The sequence below is a fragment of the Micropterus dolomieu genome, linkage group LG01 (genome assembly GCF_021292245.1).
Source record: "Micropterus dolomieu isolate WLL.071019.BEF.003 ecotype Adirondacks linkage group LG01, ASM2129224v1, whole genome shotgun sequence".
Classification (NCBI taxonomy): Eukaryota; Metazoa; Chordata; class Actinopteri; order Centrarchiformes; family Centrarchidae; genus Micropterus; species Micropterus dolomieu.
This window is the reverse complement of record NC_060150.1, coordinates 36,727,546-36,745,135: the sequence shown is the minus strand read 5'-3', so window position 1 is coordinate 36,745,135 and position 17,590 is coordinate 36,727,546. Positions and strand designations below refer to the sequence as shown.

General features: G+C 42.1%; 1 protein-coding gene across 5 annotated transcripts in view; it reads right to left on the bottom strand.

The window, feature by feature from the left end:
• Window positions 1-11,944, bottom strand: part of dlec1 (DLEC1 cilia and flagella associated protein) — a 15,240-nt gene extending 3,296 nt beyond the window's left edge. For 2 of the 5 annotated variants that reach the window (XM_046068256.1, XM_046068281.1), the window contains exons 1-36: window positions 11,650-11,944; window positions 11,409-11,549; window positions 11,141-11,297; window positions 10,825-10,938; window positions 10,553-10,737; window positions 9,986-10,203; window positions 8,913-8,997; window positions 8,702-8,789; window positions 8,259-8,432; window positions 8,018-8,154; window positions 7,323-7,415; window positions 6,979-7,069; window positions 6,670-6,832; window positions 6,078-6,270; window positions 5,891-5,967; window positions 5,598-5,760; window positions 5,382-5,475; window positions 5,106-5,236; window positions 4,822-4,971; window positions 4,579-4,709; window positions 4,234-4,384; window positions 3,915-4,031; window positions 3,634-3,755; window positions 3,335-3,520; window positions 3,177-3,244; window positions 2,915-3,066; window positions 2,668-2,777; window positions 2,502-2,572; window positions 2,078-2,298; window positions 1,756-1,908; window positions 1,525-1,647; window positions 1,336-1,430; window positions 1,089-1,176; window positions 751-948; window positions 457-618; window positions 210-360 (exon numbers count right to left, since the gene is read on the bottom strand). In XM_046068256.1, coding sequence (XP_045924212.1) covers window positions 210-360; window positions 457-618; window positions 751-948; window positions 1,089-1,176; window positions 1,336-1,430; window positions 1,525-1,647; window positions 1,756-1,908; window positions 2,078-2,298; window positions 2,502-2,572; window positions 2,668-2,777; window positions 2,915-3,066; window positions 3,177-3,244; window positions 3,335-3,520; window positions 3,634-3,755; window positions 3,915-4,031; window positions 4,234-4,384; window positions 4,579-4,709; window positions 4,822-4,971; window positions 5,106-5,236; window positions 5,382-5,475; window positions 5,598-5,760; window positions 5,891-5,967; window positions 6,078-6,270; window positions 6,670-6,832; window positions 6,979-7,069; window positions 7,323-7,415; window positions 8,018-8,154; window positions 8,259-8,432; window positions 8,702-8,789; window positions 8,913-8,997; window positions 9,986-10,203; window positions 10,553-10,737; window positions 10,825-10,938; window positions 11,141-11,297; window positions 11,409-11,549; window positions 11,650-11,724 — 4,828 coding nt within the window. In that variant the 5' untranslated portion in view covers window positions 11,725-11,944. The remainder of the gene's footprint in view (window positions 1-209; window positions 361-456; window positions 619-750; window positions 949-1,088; window positions 1,177-1,335; window positions 1,431-1,524; window positions 1,648-1,755; window positions 1,909-2,077; window positions 2,299-2,501; window positions 2,573-2,667; window positions 2,778-2,914; window positions 3,067-3,176; window positions 3,245-3,334; window positions 3,521-3,633; window positions 3,756-3,914; window positions 4,032-4,233; window positions 4,385-4,578; window positions 4,710-4,821; window positions 4,972-5,105; window positions 5,237-5,381; window positions 5,476-5,597; window positions 5,761-5,890; window positions 5,968-6,077; window positions 6,271-6,669; window positions 6,833-6,978; window positions 7,070-7,322; window positions 7,416-8,017; window positions 8,155-8,258; window positions 8,433-8,701; window positions 8,790-8,912; window positions 8,998-9,985; window positions 10,204-10,552; window positions 10,738-10,824; window positions 10,939-11,140; window positions 11,298-11,408; window positions 11,550-11,649) is intronic. The other 3 variants (XR_006828021.1, XM_046068265.1, XM_046068273.1) reach the window with 2 other exon arrangements.
• Between the last annotated feature and the right edge of the window lie 5,646 nt (window positions 11,945-17,590).

The window sequence follows — 17,590 nt, the reverse complement described above, 5'->3', positions numbered from 1 at the left end:
AGACACATTCCTGCTGTTACAGAAAGTAATGATATGAAAATTGATATATATTAACTGGCAGTCCAAAGTAGTGTGTGTGTAAAAACATTAATAATTACAGCTAGTGTAGCCAAGTTAGGTCTAAATCCCAGACCCAACCAAACCCCAGAGCTAATGTAAGAGCACAGGAGTGAATGCCAAACGAATATAGAAGACAGATCAGTAGTTACCTATAACTGCTTTCCAGTATGTGTGGGCTCCATGGCTGTAGAGGTTGACTTCTATTGTCTGCGTCTGACCGATGTAGCAGAACCCAAAGTTGATGCTGTCACTGGACAGACGCATTGTGGCAAGATCCAGATGTGCACAGAGCGGCACTGTCTGCACAGAGCAGAGCAGACGTGAACTTTGTGAATAACATACAAATTATTATACAGTGTTATTTCATTTTCTCAGAGCTGCACTACAGACTCTGACCTGCAGGGTGCTGTTGCTGTAGAGGATCAGGAGGTTCTGCTGGAACCTCAGCGTCCTCTGCCCACATGCACTGTGGGTCAGTGTCACCTCAGGAGGGACGTCCTCATCTGCCTGGTCTGCATGGTCCAGAAGGGACAGGGAGCAGTGGAAGGCCACCTTCACCTGGTATTCACAGGAAAGAGTTCAACTTACGTGTCGAGAACAACAAGATAACACACCCTTAGATAAAAATCTTTCTGCTACCATATCTACAGTATATATTATCCACAACATGGCCGCCTCTCCTTGTCTCACCTGCATGCTGTGTTGTGGCTTCAGCACCAGAGACTGACTGTCACCAGTAGGCAGGTTGCTGGAGGCACTGGTCCGGGCTCGAGGCTGCGGCTTGAGCACTAAAAATGGAGGCTGACACCCTAGTCTGAAGTGTAGGAGCATTTCTGAGTTGTTTTTCAGCTGAAGAGTCTGTGTGATGTCAAATTCGCGCACTGCCAGCTACGGCGCAAAACAACCAGAAAAACGACTAGTGAGCATGACTGGCCAGAAATACAGCACACCTCGGGATCAATACCTCGGCCGTGCACTTCAGTATGTCAGAGCACTGTTCATTAGTGTTATAGATTTCCCAGACCTACCTCCTTCTCTGATTCTTCCCTCATTAAATCACCGGCTGAGGCACGAAACTCTAGCACCCCTTCATCCTCCTCCATCTGCACCAACAGCCTGCAGCAACAGGGAGCCAAGAGGAAGACATACAACTTAATCAGACCAACTCAAAGCTCCTTCTGCTTAACCTCAGCTAATTTTAATTTAGGAAACATAAATTCAACTGGATGTATTGAGGGCTTTGGGGACATAAATAGTGTGATTGTAATGGCTTACACTGCAGGCCTTACGACTGCTAGTAGATCCACTCTGACAGGCTCCAAATCTAAACCCTGAGCTCTTCCAACTTTACCTGGGATACAGGCAGCCGTCTGTAAACAGAGGGTGCATCAGAGTCCTCTACTGTTTGCCTTTTTTTCCCAGGATTTAAAACTGAAAAAGTGTTTTGAGTGTTGAACATGCTACCTCGGAGTCCAGACTCATGAAGCCCAGAGCCAAGCCCACACATCTGGACTCGCAAACTGACCCGGAAAGAGTGAGGGGAGTAAAAGATACATGGTTTGTACCGCTACTGTTAGCTGGTATCACCTTGAGATAAATGACAGAAAGAAAATGCGAAATTATTCATATGGCTAAAAGCTACAAAGCGTCTAAGTGGTAAAATGCATGCATGTGGATAAAATCCAATCAACATACTATTTGCTGAGGTGTGATGCAGTATGGGTAATCTGAGAGGTTGCCCACATGAGGTCTGATGTGGACAGAGCAGAGTTTTGTCTTTGCAGGAGAGGGATAAAGACAGGTGTCTTCTTCTTCACAGTCAGATATATATTCCTCTCCTTCCCCATCCTGAAATCAATGAGATTATGTCACTTTGAGCCGATGAAAGAAGAAAATGTGAATTTTACGTCGCTGCACTTACTGGCATCGTAGCCACAGGAATTTCCCAGAGGCAACGTCATACAAATCGTTAAAGTTTATGTTTGTTTATCTGTGCTGTGATGTTAAATGTACTCACAGTCACGCTTTGGAGGGAGGCGCTCGTTCCCTCAGAGCTCGGGCTCTGATTTCTTTCCCAGGCTGTTTGAACGTTCCCATCAGAAATCCTTAATGCTCCACTCAACACCTTATTGCCATCGGCATCTTTAACCGGGAAGGCGTCTCCATACGCCACCACAACATCCACCAGTTTATGGTCATTCGGATCTACGTTGTATGTTTCCCAGTCAATGCGAATATCTGGCAGCATATAAAGATTTAGATAAGATAAATCTTATAACCCCCGGAGGGGAAAGTAGTGTGATTGCCCACACACAGTCACCAATAAGACAGAAGTCAGAGAGGCCACAGCAGACTACATATGAAATTTAAATGCATTAGTTGGTCCTTTTCCTATTATGGAACCCCCCCCAGGACAGGGTGTTATTTATGATTATGCTTACCAAACATGGTGGGGTTGTTGATGCGAAGAAGACGAGACACCGTGTCGCCTCCAGATACATGAGTGCCGAACCTTGTGATGCAAACAGGAATGTCAAACCAAAAGATATAATGGCATCATCACTAATGACGGTGGATTTAATTGGAGAAATAGACAGAGGAACAGACTGTATGATTGGTCCCTGGCCATCTGGACGAGGGCCCGTCATTTGGAAGTAGAGCGGGCAGCCTTTCACTGTCATCTGCATGGGAATGAGTGCAGGCTCAAGGTCTCCCACCTGCAGCAGGAAAATTTGATTTAATGTATTATTATCAGTCTACAACAACATGAAGAGGATCCGTGTATAAAAGACGATGCTCATTATCTTAATCTTGCAATAGAAAGATATCTACACCCCATTGTATAACGACGTACTTTACATACGAGGTGATCTCTGTATTCCCCCCACATGTCAGTGTAGGCAGTGACATCCACGGTCTGGGTCTCAAAAGGTCCCAGCGTCCCAGTGTCTGGTAGTGCAAAGAAAGCTGCACCTTTTCCATGAGCCAGCAGGCTGCTCACAAACTCTGCCAGCAGATACAGAAATACAGAATCTGTAGCGCATGTACTCAATCTGCTTACATTTATTATTTCAATTAGAAAAAGAGTGTACGCTAATGAAAAAATTAAAGCATACCCTCATGTGCTTTTTCCTCTATCTTCTGAGCTTGAAGAGAGTGAAGCGGCCTCTTGTCATATCTGAATCTGTGATTAAAATGTGGCCCGTGGCACATCAGCAGTTCAGTAAAGCAGTTCTTTGATCCATTATTCAGGTGTGTGAGCGAGCTCCCTTACCTTTTCTCTGACTGGTTATTTGGCTTTGAGGCACGGCCGGTGAAATACTCCGCCTCTATGGTGAAAGAGGCGGGGACGGCAGTCTGGTTGGATATCAATAACTGCTTAGTAACGGCTCTCTTCAAAATGACATCGTCTCCAAAGTCAAGTAACAGGGGTGAGGAGTTCTCATCATCTGGGGCAGAGCTAAAAGCAAAGAGCAGTGGTTAAGTGTCAATCTGCGAGGTTGAACACTTATGCTTTGGAGTTAGTGCAGCTACTAGCTGGTTAGATACTAGAGTATACGCCAAGGTTACTACCGGACACTAGGCAGCGAGTAGGACACGCTGAGTTTCTTAGTTTTGGAAGCCACGATGCTAAGAACAAGAGGAGAGTTCATCTCCTGGACCTCACAGAGAGCGGCCACCTCAGTCAGCTCCAGCTGGATGAAAAGACAAACAATTTAAAAACACAATAATCATTAAAAAATATATTTTTGGTGCGTCTTTTAGTTGCAGACATCACAGTATAGTACAAGTGGTACAACTGTGTTGAATGACAAATCCTGTGACCTTCTGTTGTGTTAATAACTGGTACTCACATCTGTGTGAGAGGTAAATTTAACTGTGATCTCCAAACTGGCATGAGGCCCCAGAGTACCAGATGAGGGGTCAAAACTGGCTGCACACAGTTCAGCCTGTTTACCCTGGAGCTGCTCCTAGTGGGGGAAATGTAAAACTCGATTCACCAAGCATTAACTGTCTTTAAAGACATCCTAATTTAATAAAAATCATTCTGTAATTTGAAAATATGTACCCAAACAACCTTATGTATCACACAGATGATGCACTGCAAACATGCAACATTCATCTTTCTTACAGTAAAATAAGAGGTGATAAGTAGTAGTGATGCAAGCGTACCATCCAGCTGAAGCGTGAAGGCAGCAGAGTCTGGTTGAAAAGAGTGACGGTTGCTTTGGCAGGGACTCCGATGTAGAGCTCAGAAAGAAGCAGCTCGCAGTTGAGCAGACACACCTGGGGAGACTGCACATCTGCTCGCACCGACAGGAGACTGCAACAAACACACAGGTTACTTGTTATCGACAGGACAATGTCACTGAGAAACAACATTACTGTTATCAAGGCTGGTCCCTTTGGACCACTTAACAGCCCGTAAGCTCCAGCTGCTTTAAATACGATGCTTATTTTCCCCTTAAATAAGGTAAATCTGAAAGCGAGGAACAGTGCAGTTTTGTGCATCCATACCATCCTGTTCCATTCTCCACTGTCAGCTCCAGCTGTGATTCATATCGCTGGCAGAAATGTGGCCTAAATAGCACATCCACACTGCAAGAGGCCAAGGGGGGCAGCACACCTCTGTGTGGCTCCACAAAGATCTATGCAACAGAGATTCATATAGATAGTAGTAAAAAAAAAAAAAAAGATAAAATCCACCTTGCAATAAGCGTGAACCATACCTTTGTGTTACTACAGTCCCCTGCACAGTACCTGTGTGCCTTGGTGGTCCTGCCTCTCCTCCAGCACCCAGGAAGCCTCCAGCTGGGTGACGTTAGTGAGGAGCAGCGTGGTCTGTATCTGCTCCCCAAGCTTCATGAGCCCAAAGTCCACACTGGGGACACTGAGGGTCACTATGGGACCCTATACAAAATCAAACAATGAGCATAAAGTGGTCATAAACTATACTCAAAGAATCTCATAGCAACAAACTATTAATGTGGGATAGTAAAGTACTTTGTTAGTTGTTTTTTGATGGTGCTAAGATTTGTTTTTACCTTAAAAGAGACTTCCACGGCCAAAGTGACAGGCTCGTGGCGGTGCTCTATGTGGCAAACCAGACTGGTCACAACCCTCTCCGGCTTCCCTCCAGTCACAATCAGGTCGAAATCAAAACACTCGTTCTCCTCTAGACCCAAACAAAAGAAGGACAAGTCAATCGATAATAAACCGATAAATCAACTGTATCAAATGCTGTTTACAATTTATAATTTTTATAATAATTACGATTACGACGAATTACTATTTATTCCACATTGCCCTGTGTGACACACCTATCCTCCCAGTAGAGGGCTCTACTTCTATGATATGGATGCTGCTCTTCCTCTCCCATTGAAAAAAGATGCAGGTTTTGCTGTGGTTCCACATCTGATACACCCAAGACATACAAGCACCATGAACAACTGTAATTGCGGCACACAATGATTTGACAGAAAAATAATATCTGTCAATTCTGGCTAAAATGAGGACAAAGTGTTAACTTAAATAACCTTGAATTGCCTGCGGGTGGTTGTGCACATAAAAATCTCTCCAGGGATTACAACAGCATAGGGCTCTAGAAGGACCTGGTACGGCTCTGTTGACCCCTTGACCTCGATCTCCATGACGATGACATCGCTCACCTTGGAGCGAGGGCGCACAGGCTGAAGGACACTAGATTTCCACACACGAAGACACAATCCAATACTGGGTTAGACGGGGGAGCCTCTGTTTAGTCTGTACGATGTCAGAGTTCTTTGTATGTGATGTTGATTTCACATGATTATTTACAGTTTAACTTTACCCATTGTCACTGGGCTCTGGTGGCAGCTGGGGCACATCCCTCAGGACTAAGTGACAGACACTGTGGTAATCCTTCAACTTCAGAAAACACGAATTGTTAATAGGACACGAAATAAATATCAGTAGGACATGTTTCTTTCTGGCTCAGACCGTACTATGAAATCTAGCTTTCAAACAGTCTTGTGTACCTCTTTTGGACAGAAGGTGAACAGAAACTCTTCTTCCTGGCAGGGGGCCAGAACCCCTGTTACAGGGCTGACGTTGAAAATATCATCTGTGGCCAGGTGGAACTGGATATGGGAGGGCTCTGGGGTTTCACCTGGAAGCAGGGGGTGCAGGTTGGGCTTCATGATCTGCCAGTGGAAAGGCAACTCCAGGTGGCTTCAGCCCCAGAGAGAGAGAGAATGAAAGAAGATAAAGAATATGTAATGTGATATTTAATGATACCTGAAGCGAAACTCTTTTTCTACATGTGCTATTGTGAAATGAGCAGCGCTGGGTCAGCGAGAGAACAGCTGCCCTGGGTCTTGTACTTAATCAGTATTTAGTTTCTTACTCAAGGACACTTATACTATGTGAACACTACCCACTGCCACTGAATCCCAGTGCTCCAGTTTAAAAGTGGTCTCCCTACTCATTATGCTATCTTGTTGGCCAAAAAAGAGCCCGGGTGACGTTTATACCCGTGGAGAGGCATTACATTCAATACATTTTAAAAACATGATATGTTCCTGCCAATTCATTCTTTGCAGTGATGACGTGTGAGGGTGTGAGGCTTACACATTGTTTCTAATGATGAGTTTTTTATGTTGCACAGAGTGAGGGTTACACGGGCTGAAACGGACAACGTGCTCTGCCGTGAGGTCATGCACCTCTCCTACTACAGGAGGCTCCTTCCTCCCAGATACAGACACAAGCTCAAGCGCGATCAGCTGGCCCTCCCCTGGGAAACACACACATTATAGAGACAGGGGTGGGTCCCCATCCAAATAAGTACATTTTACCTTACGTCGGAGAAATTTCAAAGTATACTTTTTTGATTTAAGAGTTAAGCTCTTAGGAAGTTTTCTGATCACTGAAAAGATTCACCTTCAATGGAAATGTCTTTCACCTGGCAGTTGTCACACACAACAGTGAAAACCTGACAGCTCTTCTCAGCAGTGGTGGGAAAGAAAACCACCTGCACACACACACGCACATATTTGAAAGACACAAAGATTGAATACTGAATTTCCACACACACAGTCAGCCGTGTGAAAGCAGTGATTAAAAAACTATACTGAGAAGACTTTAAACAATAACCCAGGTTCCCAAGTATATAAAATTGTAGTGAGTAGTGCTAATAACAACTGTGGTTATATGTATATATCAAGCACTGCATCTACATATTTGTGTTCCAACTTAATTAAAATGTAGCTCTATAACAGACTCACCTCCACTACAATGGCCTCCCCTGGATGCAACACAAAAAGAGACGGGCTGACAGCAAAGGGTGGCTGCTCAGAGAAGTAAGTTCTAGCAACAGACTGTATAAAAAAAAGAAAAAGCGAGTACCTGTCAAAACACAGGAAGGGAACTTTTTTTACAATAAAAAAAGACAAAATATCTTATCTACTGATAATTTAACAATCACCATGTGTCCAGAGAGTTACATTTACTCCGTTACATGTACTCAAGTAACTTTTTTGAGTAAATTGTACTTGTCAGAGTAGTTTTAATGCATCATACTTTTACTCTTACAAACTCTTTCAAATGGCGATAGCGGCTAATATTAAAGCTACAGATAAAGGGCGCCGATACCAACGTTTTGTCAGGCAGGTTATTTAATTAGGAGATGATGACTGGTCATTTCATTACAAATACACACGTATGTTCACTTTACCTTTACCTGAGGAAGACATCTGAAATAACTCTAGTCACATCCACATCAAATAAAAGACTTGGGGAAAATGTCACATTTTTTTTTCTTTTCTTAAGTTACTCATTAAGTTACTCGCTACTCAAGTATATTTTTTAGTAAATACTTTTGTACTCTTACTTAAGTAGTTATTTTGAGGACCACTTTTACTTCTACTTGAATACTTGGACCTACCATGTGTCTTAGATAATGTGTCGGATAGATTTTTACCCTGAGGTTGGAAGCTGGCCACTGGTTCTTGGGGATGATGCAGAAGGTCCCCGCGCTGAGACCAACATTTTGACACAGGAACTCAACAAACTTTACTCCTCCAATCAGACAACAACCACAGTCCAGAACTCTTGGCACTACACAATAATAAGGGGCAAACATATCAGTAACACATGATCAAATAAAGTACACAGATGAGCATAACAACAACACAAGGTCGGTAGATTGTAATAAGACTCACAGGTGAGTACTGGAGGGGGTCGCCTGGCCGCGATGGGCACCACAAGCAGGTGTTCGGCCTGGGTCTCCACCACTATGAAGTCCTCATAGTCCCCCAGGGAGTCAGGAGCGAAGCGCACTGTGTACTTACAACTCATCCCTGGGGCAACAACACCCCCCTCGCCGGGGAATCGCCCTGCCAAAACATACCTTAATGTCAATCCCTTCTGACATTGTACCAAAGAATGATCTACACTCACTTGTCTGCATTTTATCTTCTTGTACTTTAATGTTTGATACAGTAGGTGGTGCTAGTGTTCACAGTAAACAACAACACGAGAACGCCCAAAATCTCCACTAACTTCATTCCAGAGATGTATGACTTTATAAAAACTCCCTGACCTTTTTAGAATCACTTGAGCTGGTATACGGAAGCTGTATAAACCAACAAAGGGAAGAGCTCACCGAGGCCAATAGAGAAGTAAGGAGTGGTAGGAGGGATGACTCGGACATGTCGGCTTGCGGAAGTCAAGTTTTTCAGCTCCAGTGTAGTCTAAAACAAGACGGGGCAGGTTAATACACATCATCTCATTGGCAAACATTAGTAGTCTTGGATGTGTCCTTGTCCTGAAGTTATAACTGTTCAGCATAAGAAAGTCACTGAAATCTCACACACCTCATAAACATGTCCCACGCTGTAGTCAGAGAAAACCACCACTGAAGGTTTTGCTAGGAACACTGGGAAAGGATCATCAGTGGCGCTTTTAGGTGAAAAAAAAAGCACAAACAACCTGAGTTTTATGTATCAATAAAGACAGTTTCACAGGAAGTGGTGAGCTGGCTAACACGCTAGAATTACCAGCCAGCATTACGTTGTACATGAAAACCACAAAGCAAATGTTGTGTGCTTTAACTGCACTGATGTGAGTGAAGCAGGAAGGGGTTCTTGGTAAAATAAACTTGAATTCAAAACACTGTAGCTAACTGTCCTAACCACTGAACCTTCCTGTTGACCCAATAATGCTCACTGTCATTCACAGTATCTGTACGCAAAGCATAAATAGAATCATGCACATATACACAAACATGAACCTGACATCTCACACCTTTACACATACAGTAAAAATATAAAGGTTAAAAAAAACCTTAGGAATGCATTTGTACAGAGTTAGTACCATCTTATTTTATATATTGCACAAAAAAGGGCTGCCACACAACCTCACACATGTATTAGATTGCTTACAAAACTGCAGCCAAAGAGTATACTGTATGCTCAACGCGAGTTAGCCTATCTGTGTTTGTGTCAAAATTCGAAAAAGTTGCATATATTACGTGACCCAGGCCTGATTTGATTAAGAATGTGTCAGTCAGATGGCAGAAACTTTTTGTCCTGAGATTTATTAGCATTTAGGAGGGGGAAATGATGTTATACTTTATATTTTATATTTAGTTGGTATAATTCGTAAAGCCTTTATACACTAAATTAGAATACTAATAATACAATAAATAAACTCCTCCCTTGCAGGTGTACTACACAGTAAATTACATAATGCCAGGAGTATCAAATTGCAAATCGCTCCTTTGGAACAAACGGTGCAATTCTTTACCTCTACTGTGGGAAATGGTTCTCGTGTTTGCATTTAATATTGCAGAGGGATTGTCTTACATAAGCCTATTGTGTTCGGTCAACTATGTCAATGTCCTGCCTTTTTATATTTGCTGCCCTATGACTCAGCACACGCAAGGTACCTCTGCTCCTCCATCCCTTTCCTCACATGCTCCGTCTTCCCCACTTTGGGCCGGATGAGGGATGTGCCACCCTGCTGCGCATTCGGAGGAAGGAAGCGAGGATTGCGGAGGAAGTTGTGTCGATCTTTCAGCTTCTGAAGTTTTTCCCATCCCTCTGCCCGATCCTTTGCGCTTGGCTCATCCTTCCACTTTGGTCTGGGTTTGGTCTGGGTCGGCCTCTGAAGCATATTTTAATTATGTTTTGAATTGAACGTTTACAGTATACTGATGTAATCAAGTATCCCTCCTTCCCAGAAGAACTCTTCCAAGATCAGAACCATCATTTACATCAGCTTCTAAAACTCAGAGGAACTTTTAACAATGTTCTTTTTGTGTCCTGCTTTGTCTGTTGTCTCCTTTTATTTGTTTATTTTTTTCAATTAGTCTTTTGTTTCACTTGATTATCTAGTCGTTTAATTGTAGGCAATTAGGTAAAAACACAGTATAAATACACTCCTTATTAGTGCATAGAGTATCACTCTTGTTAGCTCTGTCTAATCGAAAGGGTGTAGGCTTCTGACTCCTCACCTCCCTGGGAGTTTTCTTGCTCTTTGGGGTATCAGAGCTGGAGTCAAAGGTCTGGCTGAGATCTGACTGGTTCATTTCTGCTACACTCTCTTCTGCTCTGGGAATCAGAGTATACCCATCATCCTGCGGCTCCCTGGACACGTGCATGGTGTGGGCGATGGTCGGTCTTGCAGGATCCAATTTTACTAACAGGAAAGGGATATGTGAAAAACTGAGCCAAAACACACAGGTTATTAAATCATTTAAGATGAGCCCTAAAGAGGGTCATGTACTTGCTGTTGGTGTTTCCACTTGTAGTTTTGGTGTAGTTAAGTAGTCCTCGGGGGAAATCAGGTTGTTCAATTTGAGAAGATCTTTGTCTACACACCAGGAAAAGGCTGATTGGACTGAAAATAGACATAAGAAATAACAAATCAAATAGAGAACATTATTACACCCCTGGTATATTAAGATTAAAGACAGTGTACAGTTACAGCTCATCATAATAAATGACATTAAGCAATCATGCTGCGTACTTCAGTAAAATAATACAGCACTTTAAAGCAGTATAACATGTCATGTTCATTCATGACAATGTTTCCATCCCACCTGTAAGGAGGCCCTGATGATCATAAACATCTCCCATCCTCTCTTTCATTCTCTCATAGGCCTGGCTTTCTGTGGCTGCAGCCCGAGCTCTGGCCTGAATTATATGGCTCTCCAGCATGTCAGCCTCTTTCATACACCGGCTGTATTCAGAATGAGCCTTTGTGATTGAAAACAAAAATTACTTAATAATAATACAGATTTATTTTTTCTGTTGGAATTGAATTGTGAAGCATGCAGCACTGTTTTGTTAACAGTGTTGTAGAATTACCTGTTGAAGCTCTTCAACATATCTGTCATGGTAGCTGCTCCGTCCACTCTTCGTCTTGATAAGGTTGGACAAAGTGTCTTTCCCAAGGATGTCTTTTGTGTAAAGGGCCTTGAAAGTGCTTGCTAACACATGAGAAATGTCCTAATGTTCGAGAAAAGAAAGGTTTTACAATGTGAAGTCATTTTGCTTGATGTTTAGTGGCTATTCTTAGCAGCTATAATACCCAACACGTGTTCATTACCTGAGACTTTCCTGATGCGGGCCTGTGACTGTCCACAGACGGATCAAACCGCCTCGTCTCTGGCTCTTCCTGCATGGTACACAAGCACTGAGCCACTCATGTAGCTCACTAGCTTACAAACTTCAACTTTATTTGCACGTAACGTCAACATTAAAATAGAAATAGACACGAGGCGATTTTAACCGTTGATCTTCCAAATATGCACAAAAAATCTAGCTAAAGCTGCGGATAAAAATTCATTTTGTTGAAGTCCATCACTGCTCGCTGCTCTTCCGCCATGTTGTATACATGTGGTTGCCATAGAGACAGACGTCACAGAAAACCCCCTACAATTTCTCTTTTTAATTTAATTTTGTTCCCCAGAACAAACAAACACCGTATCATTACACAGCTTTCTTTGTAGTAGGCATATTGTTGGCATTTTCATTCATCAATGCCCAGCTATGACCAACACACACTGAATGCACTAAGTTATCGCGGTGAAGTTAGTTTTAAGTTATATATTCGACCCGGTGACGGCTTCTTACTCAGTTCACCCAGTGTTGGCACTCCGGTAGATCGCTTTTAACCACCGGTGGTCAGCTTAGGGACTAACAATAAATTACAATTTATTAAACAGTGTTACGGGAAAATCATCATTTATTTCAATCGCTTCCATGCGATCCAACGACATCAAACCAATGCCGAACTGTAGAGCTATGTGCAAATGAGACACACCTCTTCATATTATGTTTGAGTGCATATCCAAATTTATATTAATATTTATTAATAATTTATGGAAAATAATGTTTTTTTTCCCCAATAGCTTTCATGTCATGTGACCCACGGACTCCAAACCAATGACACCTCTTAATAATAGATTTGAGTACTTGTTTTATTTTAATATTTATTAATATTATATGTTTTACTCTTGTACAACTAGTGTCTGCGAAAATCACCTCACACACATTCATAATCTCCTGCTGGTTATACTACAACATTTAGTTAAGGGGAAAAAAAGGTATAATTTTGGGGAATTTTAATATTCAATAACTTCGCTGTTGTAAGCTGTAGGGGAGAACGGGGTACAACCTAACATATTTTGGTTTAGTCTAAATAATTAAAGATCAAAGGGAAAAGTCTGGACTACAAACGAGCTGTTTTCAGGCAGTGTTTTCTGTGGGAGATGGGAACTCCCTTTGCGGTGGACTTTGGGCTTTTTCACTTTGCAAACATATTACATATATAATTCAAAAAAGGAGAGCGGAAAAGCCTAAAAGCATAATACCACCTCTTTAAGATGTTACTACTTGTTTTTAAAGCCCTAAATGGCCAGGCTCCAGCAGGGAGTGGCGTGGCAGCAGGTGGACTGGCGAGGAGCGGGGGGATGAGGATGCCCGAGAGGAGAGGGCCGGTGGACGAGCCCAGCCGACTGAACGGAGGACGCGGGTGAGTGAACCTGGGAGGGAAAGCAGAAAGACAGGGTTAGACGCAGGAAATAACCAAGGGCTAGAATACTGAGATCTCTTCAGGAGTTAACCGGAGAGAGGTTGGCACCAGGTTGGGAACAACAACGATCAAGCGAAGATGGTGTGGAGAACCGGGGTTGATATACAGGCAGGGATGAGGTTGAGAGTGGGAGAAAGAAAATGAATTTTGAAAAGTGCTATACAAATAAAAGTTATTATTATTATTATAAATCATGGTCTATCAGGGATTAATAATGGCTATATGGATTATATCCACACATCAAAATATATATATAAATATTGACAGGAGACTGCGTGTGAAACACTGTCAACTTCACTGCAAGACAAATATTTGGGCAAAATCTACCTTTATGTGTTCACAATGTTGTTCTTGAAACCTTAATGCCAATAAAACCCTTTCAAAATTAATTGAAAATAGTTTTTATTTCAGTGTGTGAGTTTTAGTGGCATCTAGTGGTAAGGGTTGCAAATTGCAATCAGCGGCTCACGGTGCATTCACTTGCTCCTGGGATGGTCCCAATTCCCGAGTTATGAAATTGTTCTTCCGGCTTCAGTGTGTGTTCATGTGCTCTTAAAGGTTCAGTGTGTAATATTTAGGATCTACTGACAGAAATGCAATATATTATCCATAACTATGTTTTCAGTGGTGTGTAAAGACCTTACATTATGTTTTTATTACCTTAGAATGAGTATCTAATATCTACATAACCGCAGGCTGCCCCTTCCATGGACGTCGCCACATTGCATCGTCATGTTTCTACAGTAGCTCAAAACGGATAAAATAAAAGCACTACAGAGCGTATTTCATCACTACGTTCTTCTTGTTCTACTTCTGGTAGAATTCAGGCAGTGCAGACACTCATCACGATGTTGAATGCGTATGTTAGAAGAAGAAGAAGAAGAAGAAGAAGAAGAAGTAATAATATACTCCAGGGGTCGGCAAATAAGTTTTGCATCGGAGCAATACTTTCAACCATTAGATGATGGGTGAGAATATAAGATATAATATTGAAATGTATCAACATGTTGTTTGGTTAACTCAGTATGTAAGTTGCAGGACATTCTATACTCAGATAACGGCATGTGCTGCACTGTTTTTGTTTCAGTGTTTGATCCGCATCCATCAAACTATGAACGCTTTTTCATACACCCCAGTATCTCCAGGCAGAGGACATTCAGGGGAATCACGTATTCTGACGGCCCTTTCAGAGGTGTGTCAAGCAGGCTACAGACTCTTTTAAAGTCGTTCATAATTTTTCAAAGTAAAAGTTCAGTTCAAATAATAAGAAATATTGTCTAATTTTGGGGAAAATCATAATAAATTACATAAATAAATAAATCATACTTCTCCTTTCAACCTCTCTGGGTAGCGACTGTATATTACATGTGCCCCAGGAACAGTGTTTGACCATATCTTGGAAAAATACGGGAAAAGAAAGCTAGAAAACAACTCCTTTTTCATTAGAGTCAATGGAGCACAGCCATGAAAGTGTCGGACCTCAGTTAGAGCGAAACCTATACTGCACTATGATTGGCCAGCTGCGTGTTTGGGGTGTGTTGCAGTAAACAAGGGTCAGTTGCAGTAAACAAGTTTCTTGTGCTTTTTATTTTGTAGGCAAAACCACTAATGAGGAAGTGATTGCGTGAGTAACTGTTGCTGTCATGACTGAGATCTATATCAGCACCGCTATCAAAGTATTTATTTATTTATATTTTATGCTGCTATCAAAGTACCATAATCTGGCCGCAGGCCAGATATTATTGTTGGTGGACAGTTTTGGCCAGGATCCATAATCACAGAGACAATGAATGTGTTTCCCTTGTTTGTATAAACTTTATTTAATGTGTGGTTTATAATGGACTGTGGTGCAGAAGCAGAGACAGTGTTTTATATACATTTTCCATGTTATCTGTCAGTGGCCAAGTCACAATAACATATGGTTTTACTGAATAATAATAAGTAAATATAATTTCTTAATATGTCTACCTAAAGAAACCTAATTTCTCAGAAGAGACATGTTTTGTGCTGTGTCAGCCACCGTAGCTGTCCTATGCTCTTTGAAAGGGTAGGGGATCAGTGGTAGACTGGACATATGGTTGCAATTCACAACCCTCACCACTAGATGCCACTAAAACTTACACACTGAACCTTTCAGTCAGAAAGTGGAATCAACGTGGAAGCTACTACAAAGATGTTTTGGATTAGCATTATCAGAGCATATTGACAACAGCTCACTCTACATAGATAACAAACTAAGCGTTATAACCAAATTACAAATTACAAGTTTGCAAAAATATGTATATGCATAATACACGTGGGCCTCTATTTGTTCAAATTTCTCTTCTTTTCTTGTTTCTAATATACCAGACAACAATTACTACCACTACTACTAATGTTACTTGTTCTTTAATCTTTGTATGTATTCAACGTAGTGACAAAACACGCTCTATAGAGCAGGTTGTCCATTTGGGCTACTGTAGAAACATGGCGACGCAACATGGCGACATCCATGTAAGAGGACCTGTGGTGTATATAGATAAAAAAATGGCTCATTCTAAGGTTATCAAAACATATCGGTTCATTATGTAAGATCGTTATACACCACCAACAACATAGTTATGGATATTATATTGTATTTCTGACAATAGATCCTCCAAAACATTACACAATGAACCTTTAAGCCTAGTTAACACTTGCTATTAGTTGGTCAGATAGATCAAAACTGTACGCACTTCTTACAACATCTGAATTATTCTTAGTCTGCTTCATATGACACATCACTCAATTTTCTGTTATACAAGTATTCCCCTTCTCTCCTCCTTATGTCCCCCACCTCACCACTTGTTGCAACCTTTTTAACAGCCTCGGCATAAGACACCCCTTTGTTAGTCTCCCTATATTGCTTCACCCTCATAGCCTGCATTGCTCACATTCACGATTTCCAGCAATGTGTCCTCACACACATGCATGAACCACACTTTACCACGTTCTCCTTACACTCAGAGATCTCATGTTCACCTCCACATTTCCCACATCTTCTACTTCCTCTACAAGCAGCTGCAATATGTCCATACCTCTGGCATTTAAAGCACCTCAAAGGTGGCCTTCTGTGTGGATGCACTTTTAAATGACAAGAACCCTAGGAACACTCGTTCTGGGAGGGCTTTTTCCTGAAAGTTAACACCATGGTCGATGATTCCCGCTTAGCTCCATCACAAAAGACTTTAATTCGGGTGGCCTCATCAACCCTCACCCCCTCTATGCCACTTATCAACTCGGCCATGGAGATCTCCAGAGAAACCCCATAAATCACCCTTTTCTTACCAGCCTTGCTCCCTGGAACAAATCCTTACATCCGCTGCTTCCCTGTCGCATCCAGTGAAACAACTCTGTTCAACTGAGCCACAGACTTGCAAAATACAAGCAGCTTCCCATCAACCAAGATTCTTGCACTCAGGATGTCACCCAACTCTTCATTCAATTCCCCAGCTAGCCTGCAAAGCTTCGTATGTATCCAGACAGCAGTCACTCGGCTAGCTGTGACTGAGACTTTCAATCAAAGTGGCCACGTCCCTAATAATGCAGAACTTTAGGGCTTAATATAATTTTAACGGGTGAGTTATAAAAAAATTCTCACAGTTATCATGAAGTGCGAACTTAGCAATATACACTAAAACCAGCTTTTGGACCAGGCTGTAAACATGTTTAATTCTGCTGTAAAGTTTGGCTTTTTAACATGGGGTCAATGGGGATTGACTCCCTTTTGGAGGCCGCCTCATGTGGCCACTCGATGAATTGCAATTTTAGTCATTTCTGGTTTGGCTTCAGTCTGGAATCTATGGAGGGACTATGGAGGGATTATTGGGTCAGAACTAAAACTAAAAGTAGAAGTCAAAAGTGAATTTGGTATTTAGGATTGGGCATTTAGCCATTTAGGATTGGGGATTTGGCGATTTAGTATTGGGGTTTTGGGGATTTGGGGATTGAGGATTGAGTCATTTATGCAAATAAGGAGGCGTGACCCAAAGGCTGCAGGGAGGTTTTAGAACGGCTGAGGCACAGAGCCACTTTATGGACTGCAGGGGGAGCTCTGACTGCCAGCGCACTGCCATGAAAGCCAGCAGAGGAAGTGAGCAGGGCTGGAGGGAGGACTATCATTTATAATACCATAACTAAAAGTGTACAACATTTCTGTCCATGTGGCCTCACATACAAAGTCAGCAGTGAAAGGAATGCTATCCATCTGACGAGAAAGCAGCGGACAGTACAGCAGGTAAGATATGATAACATTAGCAAGTTAGGTATATTAGGCTAACTGTTGTAGACATGCATGGGTTACGTTACTGTTGGAACATGCAGGTTTTAAATGCAGCTATTAACCCTGCTGCGGGCTGTGTGTATAAACTGTAAAGATAAGGTGTAGAAGCTGTGTTTCTGGTAATAGCACCATGCTGGGCAGCTGACAGGTGTG